Source organism: Sceloporus undulatus, chromosome 5, assembly GCF_019175285.1.
Source record: "Sceloporus undulatus isolate JIND9_A2432 ecotype Alabama chromosome 5, SceUnd_v1.1, whole genome shotgun sequence".
Classification (NCBI taxonomy): domain Eukaryota; kingdom Metazoa; phylum Chordata; class Lepidosauria; order Squamata; family Phrynosomatidae; genus Sceloporus; species Sceloporus undulatus.
Window position 1 is genome coordinate 80,716,655 of NC_056526.1, and position 24,159 is coordinate 80,740,813.

Sequence of the window (24,159 nt, forward strand, 5' to 3'; positions counted from 1 at the left end):
TTTTCAGTAAATCAGAGCTACAGTCATGGTCATTATTTCCTATTAGATAGAAGTCTTTGGACATTTCAGAGAACTAAAAAGGGATTTTTTTCTCAGTGTGAAGCATTGTTATTTTTCTGAACATCTGCAAAGTATGCAGATTCATTTAAATCCTGGCCTGAGGGCCAAACTAGATATTATGATGATACATCAGTGGTTGGCTGTGTTTCCCTCCCACTTGTCTCTTCCTTGCAGTTCAAACAACACATGACATGGCATCACATTGTGCATTTCCCTGCCCCAGTCTATCAACAATGAAAGGTACCAGCATAAAATATAGTACGCAATGCATTGTGTAATATTTCTGTTAAATTTTTTTGTGTTGAAAAGACAAATGAGACAAAAACTATGGCATACTGACAGCTTCCCTTCTCTAATTAATATTTAGACCACTCAAGTTGTTCCCCTCCTCCAGACATAACTAATGCTAGACTCTTATGCATACTTAGCTACCCAGTTTCATGGCCTTCATCCCAGTAATACCATACAGCCCTGCAACATTAATATAGCATCCAATGACAGTTTGAAAAATTCTTTGCTAATATCCAGATTTTTTTATAAAGGAAGTCACTTTCCAATAATAATAAAAACCACAAAAACTATATCTACCACTTTGTTGACTGAAAATATTTGCACTTTGAACCAAGGTATGTGGCATGAATGTACTATGTATATCTTTTATCTGCTGCTTTCACAAGTCCTCACAGCACTATTGACAACTTTTAGTTTAGCAGTAATTATGTTTGTACAGTTGCTAGGCATCCACACCTCTGACTGGCCTCGTAATCTTTAAAAGCCATTCCCACATAAGATAACTGAAAAGTTTTGCAACTCAGTTGCAGACAATGAGCGGACAAACAAGAACATTTTCTTCACTTTCCAAGTTGCCCACCATAATAAGAGTGGGCAGTGATGGCCCTTCACCAGTTTTAAAATGTGCTTTAGTGAGTTGGCCATTAGAATCTGCTAGCATGGGTACCTCCTGCCACCCCAAGGTGACCCGAGATCCTCCTTTTCTCAGGCATGTCCTACATTTCAACCTTATGTCCAAGGGTCTGGGAGGAATTGCAAAACGTCCTCTATTGTGAGCCATAAAACCTGTCCTTGTGTCATCCCAGCAGGCAAGCAAGAGGTAGATCAACAGATTTATTACTGCCCTGGCTGCTGCAAAGGGCTTGTTAGTTGCAGTAGCTGTCCATGTGGGTGGTTTTATTTGTTTTTTTCTGATGGAAGCGTGGAAAGGAAAGGTCCATAGTTTTCTGAGGGGGTGAATTTGCCCCCCAAATGGCCAAGAGCATGCAGCTCAATCCTCTTTCCCTAAATTAAGCATGTGTTGAGATTCCCATGTGTGGGGTAGGGGAGATTTAAGCCCACTTTCCCCAGCCACTCGTTTTCCTAATCTTCTGTCCAACACACACACACACACACAGAGAGAGAGGGGGGGGGAATCCAACTTATTCCTTAATCTTTATTAATCTTACTCACATGGGCTAACCAAAAAGTGAAAGAAAAAAATAAAAATAAAAGATAAAAAAGCATCTGTCCCTTCAACTAGATGGCTCACCTTCAGTACTTTAACACTCCCCACATTTTAGCAATCTGGTTAGCAATCTAGATCTGGGAGCCCCACTCATGTCACTCAGGGATGGCTTCAGAAGCCAGCAGCAATTCCCACAATGGTCCCACAGCTGATGCAGCAGCTTCTGTTTGTGCAAGAGAGCTTTACCATAAATTTCTCATGACAAACAGTGAGTGAGGTTGACTATACCATTTGGGGTAAGAAGTGGGGCAGGGCCTAGGAATCAGCTCTTTTAGGAGCTAGCCACTACAGACCAGACCAGAGTAGATTTGGACTTCTTTAACCAACATTTATTCATACCACTCCCTGGACTGCTTTGATTCCTTCCTGAAAATTTGCTGCCGGCCATGTCTTACAAAAAACAGAGTCAGACAACAAAATGAAATACTGCTTGATTTTATTAACCTCACAATACAAGGTTGAGGTTTAAACAATTAAATTTTAAGATAAAGAATGGATGAAGAGAATAGTGGGGCTGTTAGATGTGTAATCTTCTAAAGTAGAGAAGCTACAGATTGAATTAGGTATCCCTGGCTCATGCATACAAAGCATGTGCTCAACCATATATCTTGATTGGAGGTGTAGAAACAGAAGGGATACAATGATTCATTTGTGGAGAAAAATGTTCTGCATATGCTCAGAAGTTCTCAAAATGTTTCCGTTTAAGAATTATCGATCTCTGAGTCACAGACAGATAATTTGTAGCTATCCACTTACTGCTGCTTTTGCACTTGGTAATTTTTTTTATCAGTGAAATACACCAACCCTTATTAACAAAAAAAATTGAAGAGTAAGTGAAACATCATGTTGTCAGGGATGGAAAGAAGAGAGAGATGCAGATGTGTGACATGTTCATTTGAAGAGTTTGTAAGATAAGATCTCATGCCTTAAGACAGCCCTTTCCAACCTGACACTTACAAGCCATGTTGGAATTGCATCATTCCCAGACAACAACCATAATGGGATTGCTAATCTATGTGGGGGGAAATTGTAGGCTGGAGAAAGGAAACTTCAAATGGACAAAGAGAGAACCTTTGAAGGAGTAAATAAGAAAACGTTTCCCTATGGTCAAGAATTACGATCCCCATGCCACTTTCTGTAAATCCCATGGTATATCTCAAAACGAACACTTTATACAGTGAGCTAACAAGTATTTAACTAATTAAACTGTTTCAATTACTAATGTTGATGGTAATGAATTATATTCTCGATTTCTAATGGTTAACATAATTCCAAACCTAGTGTTTCAAGCTCTGTCTTAAACCTGATGTTTGGTCTGAGGGCATTGAATGAAGGCATATGATGCAGTAAACTGCTGAAGTTAAAAATGTCATGAACTTACAGTGCCTGAATGGAAGACCATGTATGACTACTGTTTTTAGTTCTATGAAAGGAGAAAGTTAGAAAAGGTGTGTAACACAATAAATATAAAATAAATTGTCGCACTGGTGTATACTTTCATGATCAGTCTCTGTGTTAACCTTTTGAACCAAGTCTCTGGATAGTAACAATGCATTCCTTACACTTTTAGCTATGTAACTGGCAGAAATCCTAATCTCCTTCATTTAGCAGTTGATTCTGCACTATTCTGCACGCATACAGAATCACAATAACCCAGACATAAATTATTCAGCAAGGCAACCCCTTAAAAAGTACAATTCCCGCTACTGACAAATAGGATGAAATTTATGCACTTGGCATGAAGTATAAGCAAGCAAACATGTCTAATATCCCAAAACAAAACACAAACAAACAAAACAATGTTATTTTTAAAACTATACTACACCCAATGTCATGAGGTTGGATTTCCGGCCTGATTGAAATGACCCCCATCTGATATCACTACAGAAGTTTCTATCGTCCTCGTTTGTTAGTGCCTAGATCAGCTGAAAAAATTGTTTCTGTCAGTATAACAACACATGCCCTGAAAAAAAATCCAGAAGAATCAAATGCCTCTACTAGCATTTTCTTTTGCACCTTTCCTTTATCAGTATATTTACACAAATCAATAAAAGACAAGGGAGTTTTCCTGTTAAATAGTGCAAATCTTACTTGCAATGTGATTTCACTTATCCAGGAAAGTTTTATGACACTTAAATATAGTGAAGTTAAATTCAGAACAAACTGGAAAAATTTCAACCCTAGAAGGCTTCAAAGATCATTCACTGCTTTTGAGTACTTGAAAATGAATTTGTAAGATCCAGTGAAATTGTGTTATTTTCTCTTTGCCTATTAAACAGTAAATCAAAACTCCCAGTGCTAAGGTAAGAAGCAAATAGAGGCTTTTAAAAAGCACAGTCACGTGTGGCAAATAATATCAGTGTTTCATGAACACGTACTACAAGAATGAGTAGGCAAACTGGGTTGCAGATTTCACAAGCCTGAAAATATGTTCCCCCATTCACTGCTTTACTATACTCTGTTATGCATAAAACTGTCTCATAATTGTATCATTTCAAGAGCAAACGCTAGAGTCAGGGTTGAAGGGCCACTTTGAGAAAATTGCTTGCTCTTCTTCATCTAGAAAGAATACTGAAGCAGAATCTAGATTCAAGAAATTGGACACAATATAGGTATCCTGTTCAGATTCCACCTGTATCAACTACTATGAGAAGCAATGCCAGAACAATTAAGTGAGATGTGTCAATTTCCATGATGTATTTTGGTTTTTGTTTAGATTCTTGTACTGTATCCCTATGTATCCATATTATTTTATTAGTAAGGCAAACAGAGGCAGGAATGCATGTTGATGCACGTTGCTTTGTACATATCCTTTTCCAAGAAGTGTTGATGGATTCATGTAATATTTTACTTGTAGCAATGCGGAGCTCTTAAAAGATGAAGCAGAAATGGGTTTAAATTATAAATGAAGTCAATGACTCTAAATAGCACCTGAGGAAAAGGGACACTAATAATGCAACCCTAGGCAGGTTTACCTGAATTAGTAGGTTGCCTTAAGTCAGTCTACCTGAGTAGGAAGATAAACATAAAAAGGTATGCCTAAAAGGTAGACACAAAAAGGAATAACTAAAAGGTGAAACATCAAAAAGTATAAATAAGTTCAGTAAGACTTACTTGGCAGTAAAATATATTAAACTCAGTGGGATTTATTATCAATAAGTATGCATAGCAGGGGTGGACAATTATTGGATGTTAGAGGATTATATTGTACATGGGATATGACTGTACTGCAAGCCTCTTCTAGGCACACTGATGCTTGGACAAACGAGGACCAGCCTTGTCAGAGCAATTTAATAAAATCTTATATTATTACAAAGAACAGATAATATTATGCTGTGATTTGCTTACCACTGCTCACCAGCCCTTAAATATGGGAACAACACCAACTGTAAATGCCCCTTGGAAATTCAAAGTTTCGATATTTTCTTAAGCATAATCTGGAGTTACAATTGGGACAGGAATGCTGTTTTATGATGATTCATGTACAAATGCTAAGATAGGAATGAATTTATTAAATATTTATATTCTGTCTCTTAACTGAAAGGAAAGCATTTGCTGTTGTTGTTGTTGTTGTTATGTTCCTTGAAGTCATTTCCAATTTATGACTACCCTAAGGCAAACCTATCATGGGGTTTTCTTGGTAAGACTTATTCTGAGGAGGTTTGCCACTAACTTCCCTAGAGGCTGAGAGCATGTGACTTGCCCACGGTCACTCAGTGGCTTTCAGGACCGAGCAGAGAAAACACAAAGGTAGGATAGCCCCCCAAAAATTTGAATGATAAAAACCCTATGGTGCATACAATGGAAAAATATCACAGGAATAAAAACCAACCAGAGCCAATAAAGCCATTAACTCAGTTTCATTAATATGCTAGAGGGCATGTGAAATTAAAGAGTCCTTCAACCAGCCAAACCTCCTAGAAGGGGCATTCTCCATACATAGATCCTTGTCTTCACTCACTACCCAGTGCACAATGCATCTATGCCCCATGGCAGTTGGCAGGGAGCATAATTATCTTTATATATAACTATATATATGAAGTATTACCTGCAGCACTATATGGAAGAAGATACAGAACAGCACCAATCATGTAACTGGAGGAAATATCAATGACAGTTCAGGCAGCTTTTTAAAAGGATTAGAAACCATCAAAGAGGATAGAGTTATCAGTGGCTGTGATCCAGGATGGCTGCATGAGCTTCCATGCTCAGAAGCAATATTCTATATCCTAGCAAGTAAACTCATATTCCAAATATGAATCCCTTGGCAGCCAAAAGAACACTATCCATGCACAAGAGAAAGATATCCACAATCCTGGGTAATTGACAAACCCAAATCCCTTAAGAAAAATGTTACAAGTGAAGGGGTGCAAATTAAGTCCAGTGTGGATTAAGTGGACACAGAATGCTAATGGAATGGAGTAGGATGGGAAAACAGGAAGGTGGGAAATTAAATGGAGTGTCCCTGACTGGCTGCTCCACAACAAGAGCATTCCACAAGGCAATGTTTTGTGGCATGTTCCACTTCTAAAACGCTATGGACAAAGAACTGGGAATGTTTTGGAGTGTGTTTATGACTGACCACAATCAAAAGCAAAATACCTCAGTGGAGGAGCTTTGCTCAGAAGAGAGACTATGATGACCTAGAACAGTGGTCCCCAAACTTTGGTCCTCCGGGTGTTTTGGATTTCAGCTCCCAGAATTCTTGAAAGTAGGCCAAGGTAGCTGGGGCTTCTGGGAATTGCAGTCCAAAACACCTAGAGGACCAAAGTTTGAGGACCACTGACCTAGAATATATTCCAACTGCAAGTAATGTACAACAATACAACAAGCCTTTACTTCTATTTTCAAATAATCTTAATGAACCTAAAAATTAATAAATCATATAATGATAAAAACAATCATTAATAAATTCTATATTATCTATAAAATTATTGACATTCCAGGGATGCCTGGCAAAGTAAGAAAGTTCATAATTTGGGGTTTGGACTGGATGGCTCTTGTGATCTCTTCCAACTCTTATGATTCTATAATGTCAAGGGCAATGGAATGGAGGTAGGGTCCCATTTGCTCTTCCTCCTTAGAATAGCCACATGTAGGAGGAAGATGGGGTAGAATCAGACACCTCTGTGGCTAAGATGTTAATTCCCTTGTTGCTTTTATTGCCTGGTGTTTTAGAAGTCAGCAGAGTCCTGGCTTGAAATTCAGCCAACTCTTGTAGCACCTGGCTGGGTATGAATCTGGATTTGTACTTTTGCCCTCCCTTATGGAGGAAATGAAAACAGGGTTCTTGGCTTACCAACAAGTCCAGATGGTGTTCAGGTTGGGGAGTTAGGGGTATGAAAAGCCATATGGCCTGATGGTTAGGCACTCCAAAGCAGTACTACACCCCTGCCTTAAGGTTAGTACAGTTAATCCAGATCTCTTAAGGAGTGTCTCACAAAAAGAAAACATTCTGAGGTTGCTTCAAACCACATGACTTCTTTCAATACTAGAGTTACTTTGATTTAAATGGCTTCTTCAAAGAATACAACTTTTGTGATTTAAATCAGTTTAAAAAATTAGTGGGAAGATTCTATTTAATCATAATTTTAATCTGGTTAAAATTTAAAAATCCAATTGAAATTTTTAAAAACCCAAATTTTGCATATATTTTTTTAAAAAATCATTTTTATCAAGCCTGCTCAGTACCCATCAAAAGAAACTGTATTCTGTGTTTTCCTTCATAATAGTTATTGATATATAGAAATATATGCAAGAAAAAAGATGGAAGATGCAATGATAAAGCCTGAGAGACCAACAAATGGAAAATGACATCATCTAGACCCCTATTTGAGAAAAGGTTCAGCGACAGCCTTAAGAAGCACCCTAAGTACTCAGATTTATTGTAGTAATTACACCCAAAGCTCACAAATAAAAAACCAGTAAATGTGAAGCCCATAAAAAACACTAAATAATCACAAGGGACTATCAAACCTGTGTTGTAAGTTGATCTGACACTCAGGTACATAGGAAGCAAGTGTTTTAAAGCCCTCACATTCTGTGGGTGAACTGTGCACTGTGGGTGAACTGAAATACTTATGACTCAGCCATCTTGACCAGCATCCTAATTCACACACATCAAGGTCATGCTGTAGAATCAATATAGGAGCTCATCTATCCATTACCTTGCCATGGCATGGAATAGAGCAGGTTATTTTTAACTTAAGCAGCTGGAGCAGGCAAGTCCACAATGTTTCAGAACAGAGTGACACCCTCTATAGATATCATTGATACTTTCGTTGTTGTTGTTGTTGTTGTTTTAGGCATCTAACTTTCTTGCACCAATTTACTTTAGTAGCCTTTGGTCCTTCCAGACTTAGGTTGATCTCAAAAAATGGATCCACTTTAAATTTACTAAATATTATGCTCTACTTTTACTACATGTTTTTCTAGGGCTTCAAGCAGACAGGCCTGATAGAGCAAGCTGCGGCTGCTACGGTGCCATTCTCACCAAGGCCACGGCAACTGCACTCATCCAGCCCCAATCCAGGCCGCTGCCATGGTTTTCAATCTGGCTGGCAAAAGGAGTGGTTTTTTCTGCTCCTTTTGCAGCTGGGTTTGGGACACATTAAGCGGCCCAAACACGGCTTCCGCACAGTTTGGGGGTGTGCATTGTCTAAACGCCATGCCCCCAACACAGCTCGACAGCAGACCTTCTGGCCTGTCTGTTTCAGGCCTAGGTCTGGCCTTCGCCAACAACTCAAGTGCAAAAGATGTCAAGAACTAAGATGTCTCAGGTCCAAAAGTAGTGAGGTACAGAAGATCAAAAAAGAGGAAAAATCTTCTGAAGTTTTCTTTTCTACCTAAAAAAATGTTCTGAGAATTTGTTCACAACAACAGCATGGAAAAGGTGGAGAGTCTTTTAGCCAGAACGTGTAGAACCCTTCTACTCTCTTGGATCTGGGAGTTGGCAATACTGGTTATAGGATTCTTGGGAAGGGGTAGGACTTTTCAGGGCTCTAGGTTTAATCCTCTTGCTACACACAAACAGACACAAGAGAAAACATGGGAACTCACAACAAAAAAACATCTAGAGCTGGGAGGGTCAAATCATATAAATAATACATGGAGCAGTTGAGTGTTCTCTTCAGTGCCTTTGATCTGATCTAAGTCAAATACATGTGAATTTCACTTGCTTTTGGTAAAATTAGGAATATTATGATATCTGACCATGGACTGTCCATGTTTTCTCTGTTTGGGTAAGAAACAGAGTAGTGGTAAGAAAATGCACATTACAGCCAAGCAGGAACGTTTTAATCTATTCTTACTGGATATATTTCAGTAATGAATTCTGTCATGAATTAAGCACTCCTAGGTTCAATATCTCCTTCAAAGTTACATAATTTCTAAGTGCTGGGAAAGGCAAACCTATATGAGATCACAGACGTATCGAGACAGAATGAAACAGACTGAAACTGCCCTCTGGCCCCCCACCAAGCAATCTTCCTTTCTCTGTTTCTCTCCATTAGTCTTTCCTGTGTCCTTTCAGCAGATTTTAGCAAAGCAGTAACATATTCCAGATTAAATAAAATTATTACACAGATGTAATAAAAAACAGTAATTACTACACAGCACCAAACAAAGGCCAAAATCCAATTGTTTGTCCCAACTAGAGCAGACCCATTGGATCAGTGAAATTTTGAGACCGCTTTAACTGCCCTGCCTCAATGCTAGGGAATTTTGGGAACTAGTTTTCTGAGACACTTAGCCTTCTCTTTCTGAGAGCTCTGGTGCCACAATAAACTATAATTCCCAGGATTCCCTAGCACTCAGTTTGGGAATAAAAGGAGTCTCAAACTGGATTATTTCTACAGTGTGTTTTGGACCTTAGATGTGTGCTGATTCACTATTTGTAGACTGTTTCTGAAACCCATGGTAAATAAAGTGAATTTCAAAGAAAATAATGATAAATAAAATTCTTGTAGTTGTAGGCCAATTTAGACCGCCATCAACCAAAAAAACTATTAATTACATGCTAACAACAGAATATAATTGCATTTTAACAATTCTTTTAAAAAATATATAGAGGGTGAGTATCGCCTATCTGAAATGCTTGTTCCATATTTTGCATTCTTTCCAATTTTAAAATACCTGTATTTGCATATACATAATGAAGCCAGAGACAGACTGAGCATATGTGAAATGGTGGGAATCCAAGTGCAGTGCTTGGCACAGATCCACGCCACCCACAGATCCTCGCATCTCTCCGGCTTCACAAATACATTACAAGTACATAACTCTAAACAGTGTCAGATTTTGGAGTATTTTGGAATTGGGAATTCTGGGGACAACCTGTATTTCATATATTTCACAGACAATTTTGAACAACAGCTTGCAGAAAATTCTGAACAGCTTGCAAACCTGTCCCATAAACTAAGCCTTTGCAAGAACCTCCAATACTATACCAATAATTACTCTTGCTCTTTGACAGCATATGTTCTTAATATGTTCAGTCACGTTTGCATGTATTTTCATTTTTTATCCAAGCAGACATATTTTTTCTTTAAAATAACATATATTTTTAAAATGTTCTTTAAATTTGTGTATATGTTCCCCAAAAAATACACGTTTTCTTTTCCTATTCCATGTTACATTTGTATACCAGGCAAGGCATGTATGTTTGCTTGTGTGTACATTTTTAGCTGTCCTGCATTTGCAAGGGGGGGGGGGGCAAAAAAATTAACAGGGTGCAAACCCATTCCCAGAAGCCTTGATTGACAGAAAATTCTGTTACTATTGCTCATCTACTGGTGCTCCAATGTCAGCGAGAGCAAGTTGACAGTGTGTTCTGAGTGTATCTGGAGAAGAAAGGGAAGACTGCTAGCCCTGAGGCTGCCGTATGAATCCATCGCCCATTGGGAGAAAGGGAAGGGAAAAAATCTAGCAAAAAGATGAAACATCCATCAATGCTAGAAGGTGAAATGCTCAATTTTCTCCCTGTTGGATGCGCCCAGGAGAACTTTTTATCAGGAAACCCTTCAGTCATTGATACTTTGCTCCCAGCCCCATCCCATTGTACTGTTCTGCCTGGTTTCTGGAGAATGCAAAAACGATAATAATATGCACATGGTTAATTCAAATACTTACAGAGTCTCTCAGTTCATCGCTGTCTTTGCCTGACGTACGAGGTATTTTCACAGGGATTTCATCTCCACATTCAGTGTCTGAAGCATTGGGAGACTCTGCTAAATCAAGGAACTCATCTCTCTTGTGACCTCTGAATCTTATTTTGTCTAACCTCTTTAGCATGTTCAGCACTACGCCTTTCTGCTTTATCTTAACATGACGGTTGGAGTCCCTGTAAAACACAAAGGGGAGCAGAAGAGGCAAGTAGAAGATTATTTTCAGGACATTCATGATATGACAAACATTCTAATTATGCAAAGTGCTCTTATAATCACTTATTGAATGCTTGTTGCAGAAATAATAATCTCGTTTTAGAAAGGAAAAAGCACACTAAAGCATGTATTTCAAAATCCATTTATTTTAGCAAAGTGGCTGTCTATAGAAGCATGGCTATTTTTGTTCATGGATGCATCAAGATGCATTTAGAGATGTTTAGAGCAGACCCACTGAAATATATGGGACTCAACTGATTCATGACTAAGTCCAGACTATTTAAGTGGGTGTATTCTTGTATGAACCCAACCCATCAAGAATGTTATCACTGATGGAAAACCACACTGTTTGCCTCTGCTATCCATTCAGATATATCATGTCAACAATAAAAATTTCAGAGGGAGTCCACATAATATAAAAATGAACTGTTACTCATGATGGTACTGTATGTAAAGGAAGCATGATTATGACATGAAGAGTTTGATACCACTCAATAAGGGTTTTTTTTAATACTTCAATCACACACGGAGAGAGAAATCCCAGAGGTGCAGGCAAGGTTCAGGAAAGGCAGAGACACTAGGGACCACATCGCAAACCTACAATGGCTAATGGAGCCCACCAAGGAATTCCAAACAAACAAACAAAAAAAAAAGCATGTGCTTTATAGCGTATAGCAAAGCCTTTGACTGCACAGATCACTAAAAGCTATGGAACTCTTAAAGCTCTTAAAGACATGGGAATGCCAATACATCTGATAGTCCCAACAAGAAATCTGTACTTAGGACAAGAGGCAACTGCTAGAACAGAATATGGAAAACCAGAATGGTTCCCAGTTGGCAAGGGGTCAGGCAAGTCTCCATATTATCACCCTAGTTGTTCAACTTTTATGCAGAAAATATCACACACAGGTTTAGACTTAGGAGGAGTAAAGATAGGAAGAAGGAACATCAATAATCTGAGGTATACTACTAGTGAAAAATATCATGGACTTGGAAAGGCAGGCTTGTTGCTGAACATAAAGATAACAAATATAATGACCACAGAGGATCTACATAAATTCAACCCAGACAATGTGGAAATAAAATAATTAAACATTTATTGTACCTTAGATCAAACATTGATAAGAACAGAGGCCGCAGTCAAGAAATAACAATAATGGAAAGGGCAGCAATGAAAGAATAAAGATATGCAACTAAACATTAAAAGTTAGAATAGTCCAAGCCATTGTATTCCCCATCACCATGTACGGATGTGAGAGCTGGGCAGTGAAGAAAGCAGATAAAAAGAAAATCAACTCATTTGAAATGTGCTGGAGTAGTGTGCTGAGGATACAATGGATGGCCAAAAAGACAAACAAATGAGACCTAGAACAGATCAAGCCCAAGCTTTCCCTGGAAGCCAAGATAATTAAAGTGAAGCTGTCATACTTTGGCCAAATCATGAGCAGCTTGAGGGCGGTTAACAATAAACAACTCGAGGGCAGCTAACAATAAACAACAACACTCAATATCAAGCCATTCAGTTGAATACATTTAAATACAAAAATAATGGTTTATGTCACTACCAGGATCATGAATGAGAAGCAATTTAATTACTCCAAAAAGCTGTACGTATTTACTATTGTTTTTCCTCTTAATAATAATTACAGTGGGCCTTTGATATCCACTGGGGTTTGGTTCCAGGACCCCCGCCCCCCATGGATACCAAAATCCATGGATGGTCAAATCCCATTAAATACAATGGTGTTCCTTATATAAAATGACAAAATCAAGGTTTGCTTTTCTGAATTTTAGTTGAATCCATGGATAAATCGTGTCAAACTGTATTATTTCTACAATACAGACTAGACCTCAGACTCACCATCTTCACAGGCACAGCTGGTTGGGGGTCTAAGATCTGTGGCTGCCCATAGGCTTCTGAACTCCCTTCCTAAGGAGGCTACAATGCCTTCTTTGCTGTCCTTCTGTTTATTTAATTTTTGAAACATTTTTAATTGAATGTTTTAAATTATTTTAGTTTAACAGTATTTTTAATATTTTAATATTTAAATATTTTAACTCTATTGTATTTATTCTTCTTTGTATGCTGCCTTGAGTTTCAGGTTTGGGGGAAAGGTGGAATATATACATTAAGTTAAATCAGTGAAGAGGAAACAGGAGAAAGCATTTTCACTGCAGTTGCCACTCAGTATCTTCTTTACATACATATATGAAATTGCATACATATTGACATAAAAGTGATCTCTGAACCTTGAGAGTAATGCATCTTAGATTTTTCCCTATAACACACTCCAACAGAGCTATTTTTCCTGAGGTACAAGGATTGTTAAATGAAAGATTCGAAAAAGTAAACAGCTACTGTTAGGGAATTAGCATTATAACTATATGAATTCTATTAAGGAATTAATAAGTTCATGATGTCATGTCATACCTACCAAGCACATAAGAATTAAACATGCAAAATAAAAACACACAAATCAGACATTACCATAAGAAAATTATCTTTACAATAAGAAAATGGTAATTCCATTACCATAAGAAAAGTAACTCCCAAGATTGATTCATAGTGAGAACCGTGGGGCCTAAAACGCTAAGCTGTTGTCAGTCATGGTTGAAACTGAGTGAAATGGACAGTTTTAGTTTCTGGAAGGCTACAAGAGACAGACCAAGGCAAATGGGGTAAAATGAAGACCAAGATTGGGGTAGGAGTAAAAAGAGATATAGAAAATGAAGGAACTCGTGGCAGTTTACCTAAGCTCAAGCACAGGATGGCAGTTGCTTCCTGCATACCGTCACAATATCAAAAGAAGATTTGATGGAACAAGGGTGACTACTGAGTTCAACACATGCATATAATACTCAGTATTTGGTACACTACTACCATATATACACTTGTGTATAAGTCAACCTTGTGTATAAGTAGAGGGTCAGGTTTTGGGGCCAAAATGATAAATTTTGATATGACCCATGGAAAAGTCGAGGGTGCAATTTAGGGGCACGTAACAAAGGATGTAAAGGACAAAGCAAGGGAATCATAAAAGCACCAGTCACTACACACACTCTCTCTCTCCTTGCAAATGTAGTGGATTTTGAGAATCTCTCTAGCAAACCAGGAACAAACATGCACACAGAGAAAGAAAAATGCATCTCTTTTCCTTGCAAATGCAGCGGGGCTTTTTAATTTCCCTAGCAAACCAGGAACAAACACGCACACAGTTTGTCTTTTGCCTGGGCAGCACTGCCAAAGTAAGAAGAATGGGGTGGTGGTCAGCACTTCTTTTAGGAACTTTTTGAGCAGGATTACCATACTGACCCATATATAAGTCGGCCCAGGATTTTGGGGTCAATATTTTGACATAATTTTTTTGACATATAGACAAGTATATATGGTAGGTTCTCCTGGCTTTCTGTTCCACTTCCTTCCAACCCTCCAACTGGGATTATATTCTCTATCTCCTCAGCTTGTTTTAGAAGACTCTGGTGTGACAAAATGGAACTGACATGGGGAGAGGGAGGACATACAAAGGGGGGCCAGCCATGATTCTCTCTATTGACTAAACAGGGAAAGATTGTGGCCAGGCTGGTAGAGACTAGTTCCCAAAAAGAATCAGATGTCCTTTTCCCTAGACATGGGAAAAAACCTTAGACCAAAAAACCTAATTCTCTGTTAGTATCAAGTGACTATTTCAATTAGGGAGTGTCAGAGATTTAGTTAGTGTTTTCCCAGCAGGTTGTTTGTTCCAAGGTGTTTTTAAATGTAACTGGCATCTTGTAACATTTCGGCTTCTTAAGCCAGTGCTCGGAGGAGTCACTGTCCCTTGGTACTGCATCGGAAAAAGTGGGCTTATATCCACAAAAGCTCAAGCAAAAAATAACACACAAAACAAAAACCAGTTACTAGTAGTTTTAAAGGAGATGTCACATTTCTTCCTCCCTTTTGAGCTGTAAGAGACTAAGACAAATACTTTGAAAACTGCCTAGAAAAGGATGCTCCAAATATGATACCTAGAAACTTGATTTAATCCTTCCTACTTTAGAAAACAGTATCCTTACTCTCTATTGCATCTAATGGTAGTTTTTTAGTGTGTACTTGGGATACAGGGCATTTCCATCTAGGGAGAGGGAAATGAAAAATGAGTTTTCCTTGGGTTACTTATATGTTTGTGTCTCACTGGAGAGAAGAGGGCACTGGGGAGTACAAGGGAAGTGTGCAGGTGCTGGGAGCTCCTGGTTGGGCTACTCCTCCCTTCTTTGCTCAAGAGCTCATGGCGAGTGAAGCTAAGACAAGCTGTATGGGTGAAATCAGTTTGAAGACAATACAAGGGTCTTAACTTTGGAAAAGGTCTCAAGTGACCAAAATCAGGTGCATAAGGACAACTATTGTCCAATCTCTAATAATTGTTTTTCTGTAAGGTAGTGGAATGTGTGTTGGCCTCTCAGCTCCAAGGATCCTTATCTAGATCCATATCAGTCTGACTTTGGGCCCGATTATTGGAGACAGCTTTGGTTTCTTTAGTGGATGATCTTTGTCAGACAAGGGGATTGAGCCTGTTTGTTCTGATTGACATCTCAGTGGCTTTCAGTACCATCAACCACAGTGTCCCACTGGGATGGGACTTGGAGGCACTTTCTACAATGGTTCCAGTTCTTCCTGGAGAGACAGTCATAAAAGGTAGTGCTGGGGGATTCCTATTTGACTCTTGGCCATTGGCCTATGGAGTCCATTGTGGTTCTGTTTTGTCCAATATGCCATTGATTCCCAACCTTTGGCCCTTCAGATATTTTGGACTTCGGCTTCCATAATTCCTGACTGTTTGCCAAGTTGGCTGGGGCTTCTGGGATCTGAAATATAAAATGGAGGACCAAAAGTTTGGAACCACTGCACTATGGTGTGCTATGTACATTATATAACCAGTGCATTATGTATATTAACATACACATGAAACCATTGGGAGATGTTGTGTGGAATGCTGAAGTCATGTGTCACCAGTATGTTAATGATCACTAGATCTGTTACTCTTTTCCATCTAATTCCAAGCGAGCTACTTCTGTGCTAAAATGGTGCCTGGCATCTGTAATGGACTGGCTAAGGATGAATAAAACGAAGCTTAATCTAGACCAGACTGAGAGCTCTTGGTCAGTTGAAAGGCAAATCTCAGAATATGGATTCTCTACTAGATAGGGTTACAGTCCCCGCAATGATACAGGTTTGTAGTTTTGGTATACTCTGAGATTCAGCACAGAGTCTCACAGAATTGGAAGAGATCACAAGGGCCTTCCAGTCCAACCCCCTGCCATGCAGGTACTCTCCATCAAAACATACCCAACAGATGGCCATCCAGCCTCTGCTTAAAGACTTCCAAGTAATGAGACTCCACTACACTCCAAGGAAGTGTGTTCCACTGTCGAACAGCCGTTACTGTCAGGAGGTTCCTCCTAATGTTGAGGTCTGTAGTGTATTTGTACAGTTAAAAATAATGTGGCAACTGGACCTATTTCTGGAGAAGTCTGACCTGGCCATGGTAACACATGCTTTAATAGAATCCACTTAGATTAGTGCTATGCACTATATGTGGGCCTACACTCTGGATGATGGTCCACAAGCATAGTTCCCTTTGGGGGGGGGGCACCATTTATGATTATAACTAATTCACAATAACTGTATATTGCTGGTTTCCTAGTCCACTGTGTACTCATTTGCTATGAGGTTTCTGCTAGTTGAGTTGGATTCTTGTCTAACCTGCATTCTGTAGCCATGACAGCTAGGCCTCAATGTTGCTCCACATGGAGCAAAACACAGGTTCTCAAGGCAACAGAACACACACACAACCAGGGTGAGATGTCGGTCAGGCATCAGCTTGCTCACAAGTACAATTGCTCAGATCAAAATTCTTAAGGTACATAGAACAAATCAAGGGGGTCCATGCTAAGTTGCATATCTGCATTCTTGTAATTAGTAAGAATACATTCTCTTTCACCTTTCTACACTCCTGCATTCACATAAATTCAGATTCAAACACTTATGATTCACATAAACACAATATTCGCACAAAAAGCCTAACAGTTGACTGACATGTTGATAGTGCTACCCATTCCCTCTTCTCTCTCCTGAATGCTTCCAGACAACTACATATAAAATCTATCTCAGATTTTGGGTGCCAGAAGATGTTTTAAGTATTTGGGCACTTGTTAAAAGCATTATTATAACCCAGTTTTCCCCAAACCTTTTGGAACTACCGGCTCCTTTCCTTAGCACACATATTCACATATTGTTGGCATTAGGTCTACTGTTCTCCACGTAATCATGCTGGCCACATGTCTACAGAATCGTCTTTGACAATACTGGATCCCTTGTCTTAGTAACGGAGATCAGCACCACCCTCTACAGTAAGATATAACTAGATAATCTTGTCAAGGGAAAACCTTTACCTTTTCTTCTGCAAATTCAGTTGCTGCTCCCTTTGCAGCCAGTTACCTTGGGAGCAGCAACCAAGCAGCTGGCTGAGCAGCGACAAAGAAGCTTCTTGCTTATGCCAGCCTTGCAGCTAAGGCCGGCACAGGTAAGAGGCTTCTTGGTTGCTGTTTGACTGGCTGGTCAGTTGCTGTGCCATTTGTGCCATGTCATCCTGGGAGCAGCAACTGAGCAGCTGGCTGAGAAGTAACCGAGAAGCCTCTCACCCGTGCCAGCCTTGAAGCAAATGCCAGTGCGAACAGAGGCCTCTGGGTTGCTGCTCTGGTAGCTACCCAGTTTCTGCTCCCAGGGTGACCAGGTGCAAGGAAGAAGCTTCTCTCCAGAGGAGGGACTCTCAGCCTTTCACTGGGGCAGAGAAAGGCACAGCTGGTGTGTGTGTAGGGCATTTACAGAGGCCACATGCTCTGGATTGGAGACTGTTACGGGCCAGAAAGGGAGAGATTTTAACTACAGGACCCGCTCCAAGACAATGGACTCTTTCCAAGAATCGAATACAGATACTCCTTCCCCAGAGCCATGGCTTCCCCCCACAGCTTCAAGTGTCCACTCTCCAAAAAATGTTTTTTCTGCTACCTCTTCTCTCAGCCTGTTTGATGAAAGAAAGCAGGAGCAGCAGTGCAACTAAAACCTGCTAGCCAAGTCCCAGCAAAGCTCAGGAAGCTTAAGCAAGATCCCAAATTTGAAATCTTCTTTTTTCCGCCACCTCTCCCTCGCCACCATGTGCTCCTACTCTTTGCTCCGGTATGTCCCCAAAAGTTGCCTCTCTGAATCACAAAAAAAATGCCCTGTGCCCAAGCCTTGTGTGAGTTTCCTAACTGCCACTACAATGGACCCTTTCCATACATGGGGGATCTGTTCCGCCCTCCCCCATGTATTGGGAAAAACACATATGCTCAAACCCCATTTGTTTTAATGGAGGAACGTTCCCACGTGCAGCACGCTGTGCACACCTTTATACTCCCAGAGGCGTAACCTTCCGCGTAAGGTTAAAGCAGCTTATAGGGCACGCCTGCATATGATATGGGCACACTGTACTATAAAAAGATGTTGGTAAGGGAAGACAGGCTAAGAGCAGGAGATACCACCACACAAATAATCAGTGAGGCTGTGTGGTTGTTTTCTGGGTACCCTGACAAGAAGTTTAATGTATTCATCATCCCCACCAAGGTCCTAAAGACCACTGGTTCTCCTTGTCTTTTGTGCATACCAATACTTTGAGTGAAGCCCGGCCCCCTTTTTTCCTCACCGCCCCACTACTGCCCCCTTTCTACCTCACCACCCTCATGGATCCTTCCATTGGCCCCAAGTGGGCGTACTGTCCACTTTGGGAATCACTGTTATAACCTCACTGGTGGCAGGGAGGGAAGACTCATATACAGTACTGCAATGATTTGGAGTGGTGGAATTGATATCTATGCATACTCTCTGCCACAGTGGGCAACTACAGTGATGGGCTTTTCCAATGTTTTCAAACTGCACTTCTCTTTATCACTCCACTGGGTAAGGTGGCTAAGAGGAGCTGTGGAACAAAAACATCTGGAGTCCCACAGTTGCTGTGAAGGTGAGAGTCACCCACCCAACGTCTTCACTCAGTTGGCAGCACAATGGGTCTTTTTGATTCCACCACTGCCACCAATTATGTGGCAGTGATGGCCACTACCCCATCAATTCTCTACTGAGAGACTCAAATTCAGGACTCTCTTGCATATCTCCTGCACTATAACTCTCTTTTGATTCCAGCCCTCTGGATCTCAATTTTTCCCCACAGTTTGGTACTATTTAATGTGTCTCAAACCTAAAACACTTTTCTCAATGTTGGTAGTATTTTTAATATGTTTTTCAAATCACTTCAGACAGCTGCTTGTTGAGACAAAGTAATAAATTTATTTACAAATCAGGCTGAATACAGTATCTCTTTTAGCAGATGGTGTTCACAATGGATACAGTGTATAAATACTTTATTAGTCACAAAATTTCACAGTTTCTTTAGCTTATCTTTGTAATTGTTTCTTTATGGCTTTCTGTATGTTCCCTTACAGACTAAGTTCTCACAGAACCTTTATTAAACTTTTGTATCTTATAACACTTCTGGTTACCTGAGACTCCACAAGTCACCAAACACTATGTCTCCGCAGGACACTACAACAATATAATTAAGGACACTCTTCATCCCTTTCTTGGGTACCTAAACCCTTTCTAGCTGTTCCTCACAGCAGCCTATCCTAGCCTCAATGGCTCTTCACCCCTCAGACACACCTAACACCAACCCCTTTCAAACCTGCTCCTACTTCTTATATGCTCACTCCTGGGGGCAGAACCTTTTCCTGGCTTCCCTCCCATTGTTTAGTACCAAGATTCTAATCTGCCTGTTGTCTCCACAGCTGCCTATCCCTGCTTTAAGCAAAGTAACATTCTGCATATTCTTATATACATTCCTGTTCACATGGATGTAGGGTTTTTTTACTGCGGCACTGATCTGGGGTGAAAAGGGGCAGCTGGATGCTGCCCATCTGTATAGCCCCTAAGTGCTCAAATCCAGGAAAGAGTTTTCAGAAATGTGTTGGTTGCTCTCTCTTCAGATGGGTGGAGGGAGACTTGCCACCAGCTGCAGACAGCTTTAGTCACTTGAACCAAAATCTCTTTCTCTTTCTCTCTCTTTCTGCACATATGCATGTACACAAAAAAGTTAATGAATCCTATAGTTAGATCCTGCTCACAAAACTTGTTTCACAGCGAACGCAAAACGCCACAACACATTTTTTCACGGTTTGGCGGCAACAAACTAACGTGCCTAGCCCTACCCTACTCTGAAATAAATCTATTATTCTCTAAACAATGCACTCTTACGCCACCAGTATTTAAACAGCATGGGTTAGATCCACTTGATTTAAGAGTTGGCAAGACAGCCAAGTTAACTCACAGGCTCATTTCTGCAACATTAACAGAAGTTTTTATCAACAGGCTCTAACTTGGGAACATTTCCACATTCTTCCAAGCTGACCAACAGCAGTTTAGATTAAACAACCGCTAATCAGTTTATTTTAAAAAATGGGAAAAGATCATCTGTATGTTTACTCAGAAGTAAACTCCACTAACTTTAATTACATTAATTTCCAAGTTAGTGTACACAGCTGACAGGGGTAACAGCAGCCAACAAGATGTTGTTGGATTGCTGTTCTCATTTTACTTTACTATGCAAGGGCTGCTAGGAACTGCAATCCAAAAATATCTGGAGGACCACAGCTGCCAATCACTGGTGTACACAAAGGCATGCTTAGTAAATTACAGTGTATGGCATGTTGGTATGGCAGGTTTGCTTCTAAAAAGGTTAGTTCATTCAACAGATGAGAGTGTTATACGTTGTTTTGTGTTGCTTAGTTTCATAAGCAGTGCACAATGATAAATTTCAGTTCAGTACTGTATAACGAAGAAAGTGTATTTTGGTGACATGCTGACTTATTCTAATGAAGCTCTTTCAACAGTTGATTTTAGAGCATAGAAATCAGGATGTTATTCCCTATTAAAAATTGTGCCATTACAAATAAACTATCCATTTCTAACCATTTAAGTGTGAAGGGGAATCTCTTTCCCCAGTAAGTGATGAACTCCACACAGACTGAATGTCTTTTCAAGTGTATGCACCTCCTGACACACTTTTGCTCCAGAAAAATAATGGTCAGGGGGGATTTTGAGAGGGATCGAGGGCACAAAAATAATCTTGTGGGGGGGGGGGGGGGTGTCACATGCCCAAAGGCTATACTTGTTCCCTCTTATATAGAACCATTAGCCAGACAGGTATGAAAGCACTATATGTGTGTGAAAGAGAAAGAGAGACAGACAGACAGACAGCAGTAGAATGGAAGAGCTGAAGCTGTTTTGCTGATAGATCTACATCTTTATTAACAACACTTGTAGAAGATAAACTATTTTGTGAGTAAGCATGAATCCTAATATGAACTCAGGATACAATTGTTGTGGCAAATGCTGAGCTTGGCGCTTTTTGAAACGTGCCTGGACCTAAGCCTACCTGGAAATCTTACTCTCTCCTTGATTCTCCACCTTTAGTGAGCAGCTGCTCACTGAGATGACTCAAAGGATAAGGAAAAGAATTCCAACACATGAGAACAAGCTGAGTTATGAGATTCCAGTAGGGAAAAAGAGAAAACGGCAGCCAGTTCCCCACTGATGCTGCCATCCCCACAACCTGTTATAGGTAAAGAGTGCTGTAAACTAAGCTTCACAAAAAGTATAGTGGAGTGAAAGAACTTCACGGAGCTGGGGGGAAAATGCAGTAGGACTAAGGCTCTTTCTGCACAGACTAGGATACTCCAGGGGCAGCCTGTATCCTTGCCCCGTAGCCACACGAACCTGGCCCTGTTACCTGGCCCTCAATTCTCACACTGGGACAGCTGTCTGCACAGATGTCCCACTCAGCCACCCATTGCACCCAATGCCACCATGAGTTACTTGCTTCTGAGGTCAGAGCAAGATGCCCAGCAACTATCACATGGCTGGGCACCACGCTCTGACTTCAGAGCAAGTGGCTGGCAACAGTGGTGGACTCACTAGGCAGCTCAGGATGCCTGTGGAGACATTCACTGGGGTACAGGAACAGAGGACTCCAGATCCTCCAGGAAGATCCATAGTATGAGGTAGATTATTTTTAATTGATTTTAACAGTGTTATTGTCCAGTTCTGGTGCTGAATATGCTAGACATCACCTAGTCTATTTGCACCAGTGCCAGGGTTTGGGCTGTGCGTCGTCCAAACAGGATACTGAGAGAATGGAGAGAAATGGACCTCTTGGCACATGCAGACAAAGCTTAAGAGGAGGCAAAGGTAGATCCACAAAAGAACAATATCAGTATGAGGAATCATAGAGTTGGAAAGACCACAAGCACCATCCAGTCCAATCCTCTGCCATGAAGGATGATATAATCAAAGCACTCCCAACAGATGTCCATCCAGGCTCTGTTTCAAAACCTCCAAAGAAGGAGACTCCATCACACAGGAAGAAGAGGCAAAACCTGCTGTCGGTCTCTTTTAGCAATCTAGACAGCAATTGCCTACCCCAATTTTGTACGTTTCAATTATTACTGGACAACTAGATTTTTGTGCCTGTATCACAAATCTGAAAAAGAGAAGAAACTGTGAAGAGCAAGAAACAATGTGTCCTGAAGAACTTAAGAAATACAGTATATATACAGTATATATACTGTATAATGTCAGGTCAGAATTTGAGCAATAAAAAACAATGAAATGCCACAAGCCAACTGTGATTTAGTGCTGATATTCACAGATTCTTCAATGCGAGTCTTTGAATACTGATACAAAATCAAAACTTAGATATTTAATTTCGAAAAACAAACATGGAAGAATCTATCCTACATATAACAGCAAGCTTGCTAGTTTTGAAGTAGATTTTATGAGCTGTGTTCTATATTTTTCTTTCTGGAGTTGGAAGCCATAGAGAGTTACAACATCCCATCATACGCAGAAACTCTGTGCTGTGCTTACAAACTTTAGCTACTTAACAGAGAAGGTCTGAAGGTCACAAAACCAGCGTATAAACAGAACACAGCATGTGCACAATGGAAAATAACACTGTCACTAACAGAAAACCGCTCCAACTGTCATTAAATGGGGGCAAGGGGGATTGAATAAGAACAGACTAAGGAAGAAAGAGAAAAGGAAAACAGGGTCCATCAACAGCCCTCCTCAGGAGTCAGATCCACTGGGCTTTGCCTTTTTTCCAGCTATCATCCAGAAACCACTCTACCATTATGAAGAAGAGGTGATAGCTGCTGGATCTTTTCTCTTTGAGCTATTTCTAGTCCTGAGTGGTCATGATAGCAAGACTAACAACATTCAGATGCATTAGAGCACTATAGCCATACTGAATTTGATCTTCATATGAACCGCATACAACTTATGTCCAGACTATCTGAAAGACTCTGGCTTCTCAAACAAGTCTTACAATGTTCAGGGGAGGGCTTCCTCGCAGCCCCACCACCCTCACAAGCTAGTCTGGTAAGGAAAAGGAAAAGAGTCTTCTTGCCAGCTGGCCTTAGACTACAGAACTCCCTCCATTTCTATTTGTCATCTTTGGGCACATCAGACAAAGGAAAAATATCAGCCTCACCTGGCTTTTTTTCTGGTTCCCATCTCACTGCAGAGATCTCACTCACCCCATCATTTGCTCACTCACTCACACCGAGTTCTCCAATGTAGTGTGTGAGATCTCACTAAAAATGAATGAGTGAGTGAATGATAAGGGGGAGGATTGGAGGGGGGAAAGCATAAATTAAAAAGACAATGTTATTAACAGCCCTGCTAAGGTCTTGCAAACTCAGACCTGTGGATTGCTTGAGCTTTTAAATGGATGGAGAAAATACTTTTTAATAGGGTGTGCAACTTTTTTTTTTATTTGCTGTACTCTGAATGTGTTTTAACTTTTTACAATTACTCTTTTAACAGGATTGTTTGTTTAATGGTCTTCTAACGTCTGCTTTATTATTTTAGTGGTATTTGTTAACTAATGCAAGTGCTTTGGTCCTACAGTGTATAAATTAAATAAATATATAATACCATCGTAATGTTAAGAATTTTGGCCTGAGTTTTTGTTACCCAAGGAGCAGTGTGTTGGGGGGGGGGGGGGGGGGGCAATCCCCACCAACTGTCAGTGTTACTTCGAATACTGGGGAAATTAGCTTTGCAAGAGGCTTGGG

General features: G+C 40.2%; 1 protein-coding gene across 5 annotated transcripts in view; it reads right to left on the bottom strand.

The window, feature by feature from the left end:
• GRAMD4 (GRAM domain containing 4) overlaps window positions 1-24,159 on the bottom strand; it is a 116,150-nt gene that overhangs the window by 62,279 nt on the left and 29,712 nt on the right. For all 5 annotated transcript variants that reach the window (XM_042469575.1, XM_042469572.1, XM_042469573.1 and 2 more), the window contains one exon: window positions 10,709-10,919. In XM_042469575.1, coding sequence (XP_042325509.1) covers window positions 10,709-10,870 — 162 coding nt within the window. In that variant the 5' untranslated portion in view covers window positions 10,871-10,919. The remainder of the gene's footprint in view (window positions 1-10,708; window positions 10,920-24,159) is intronic.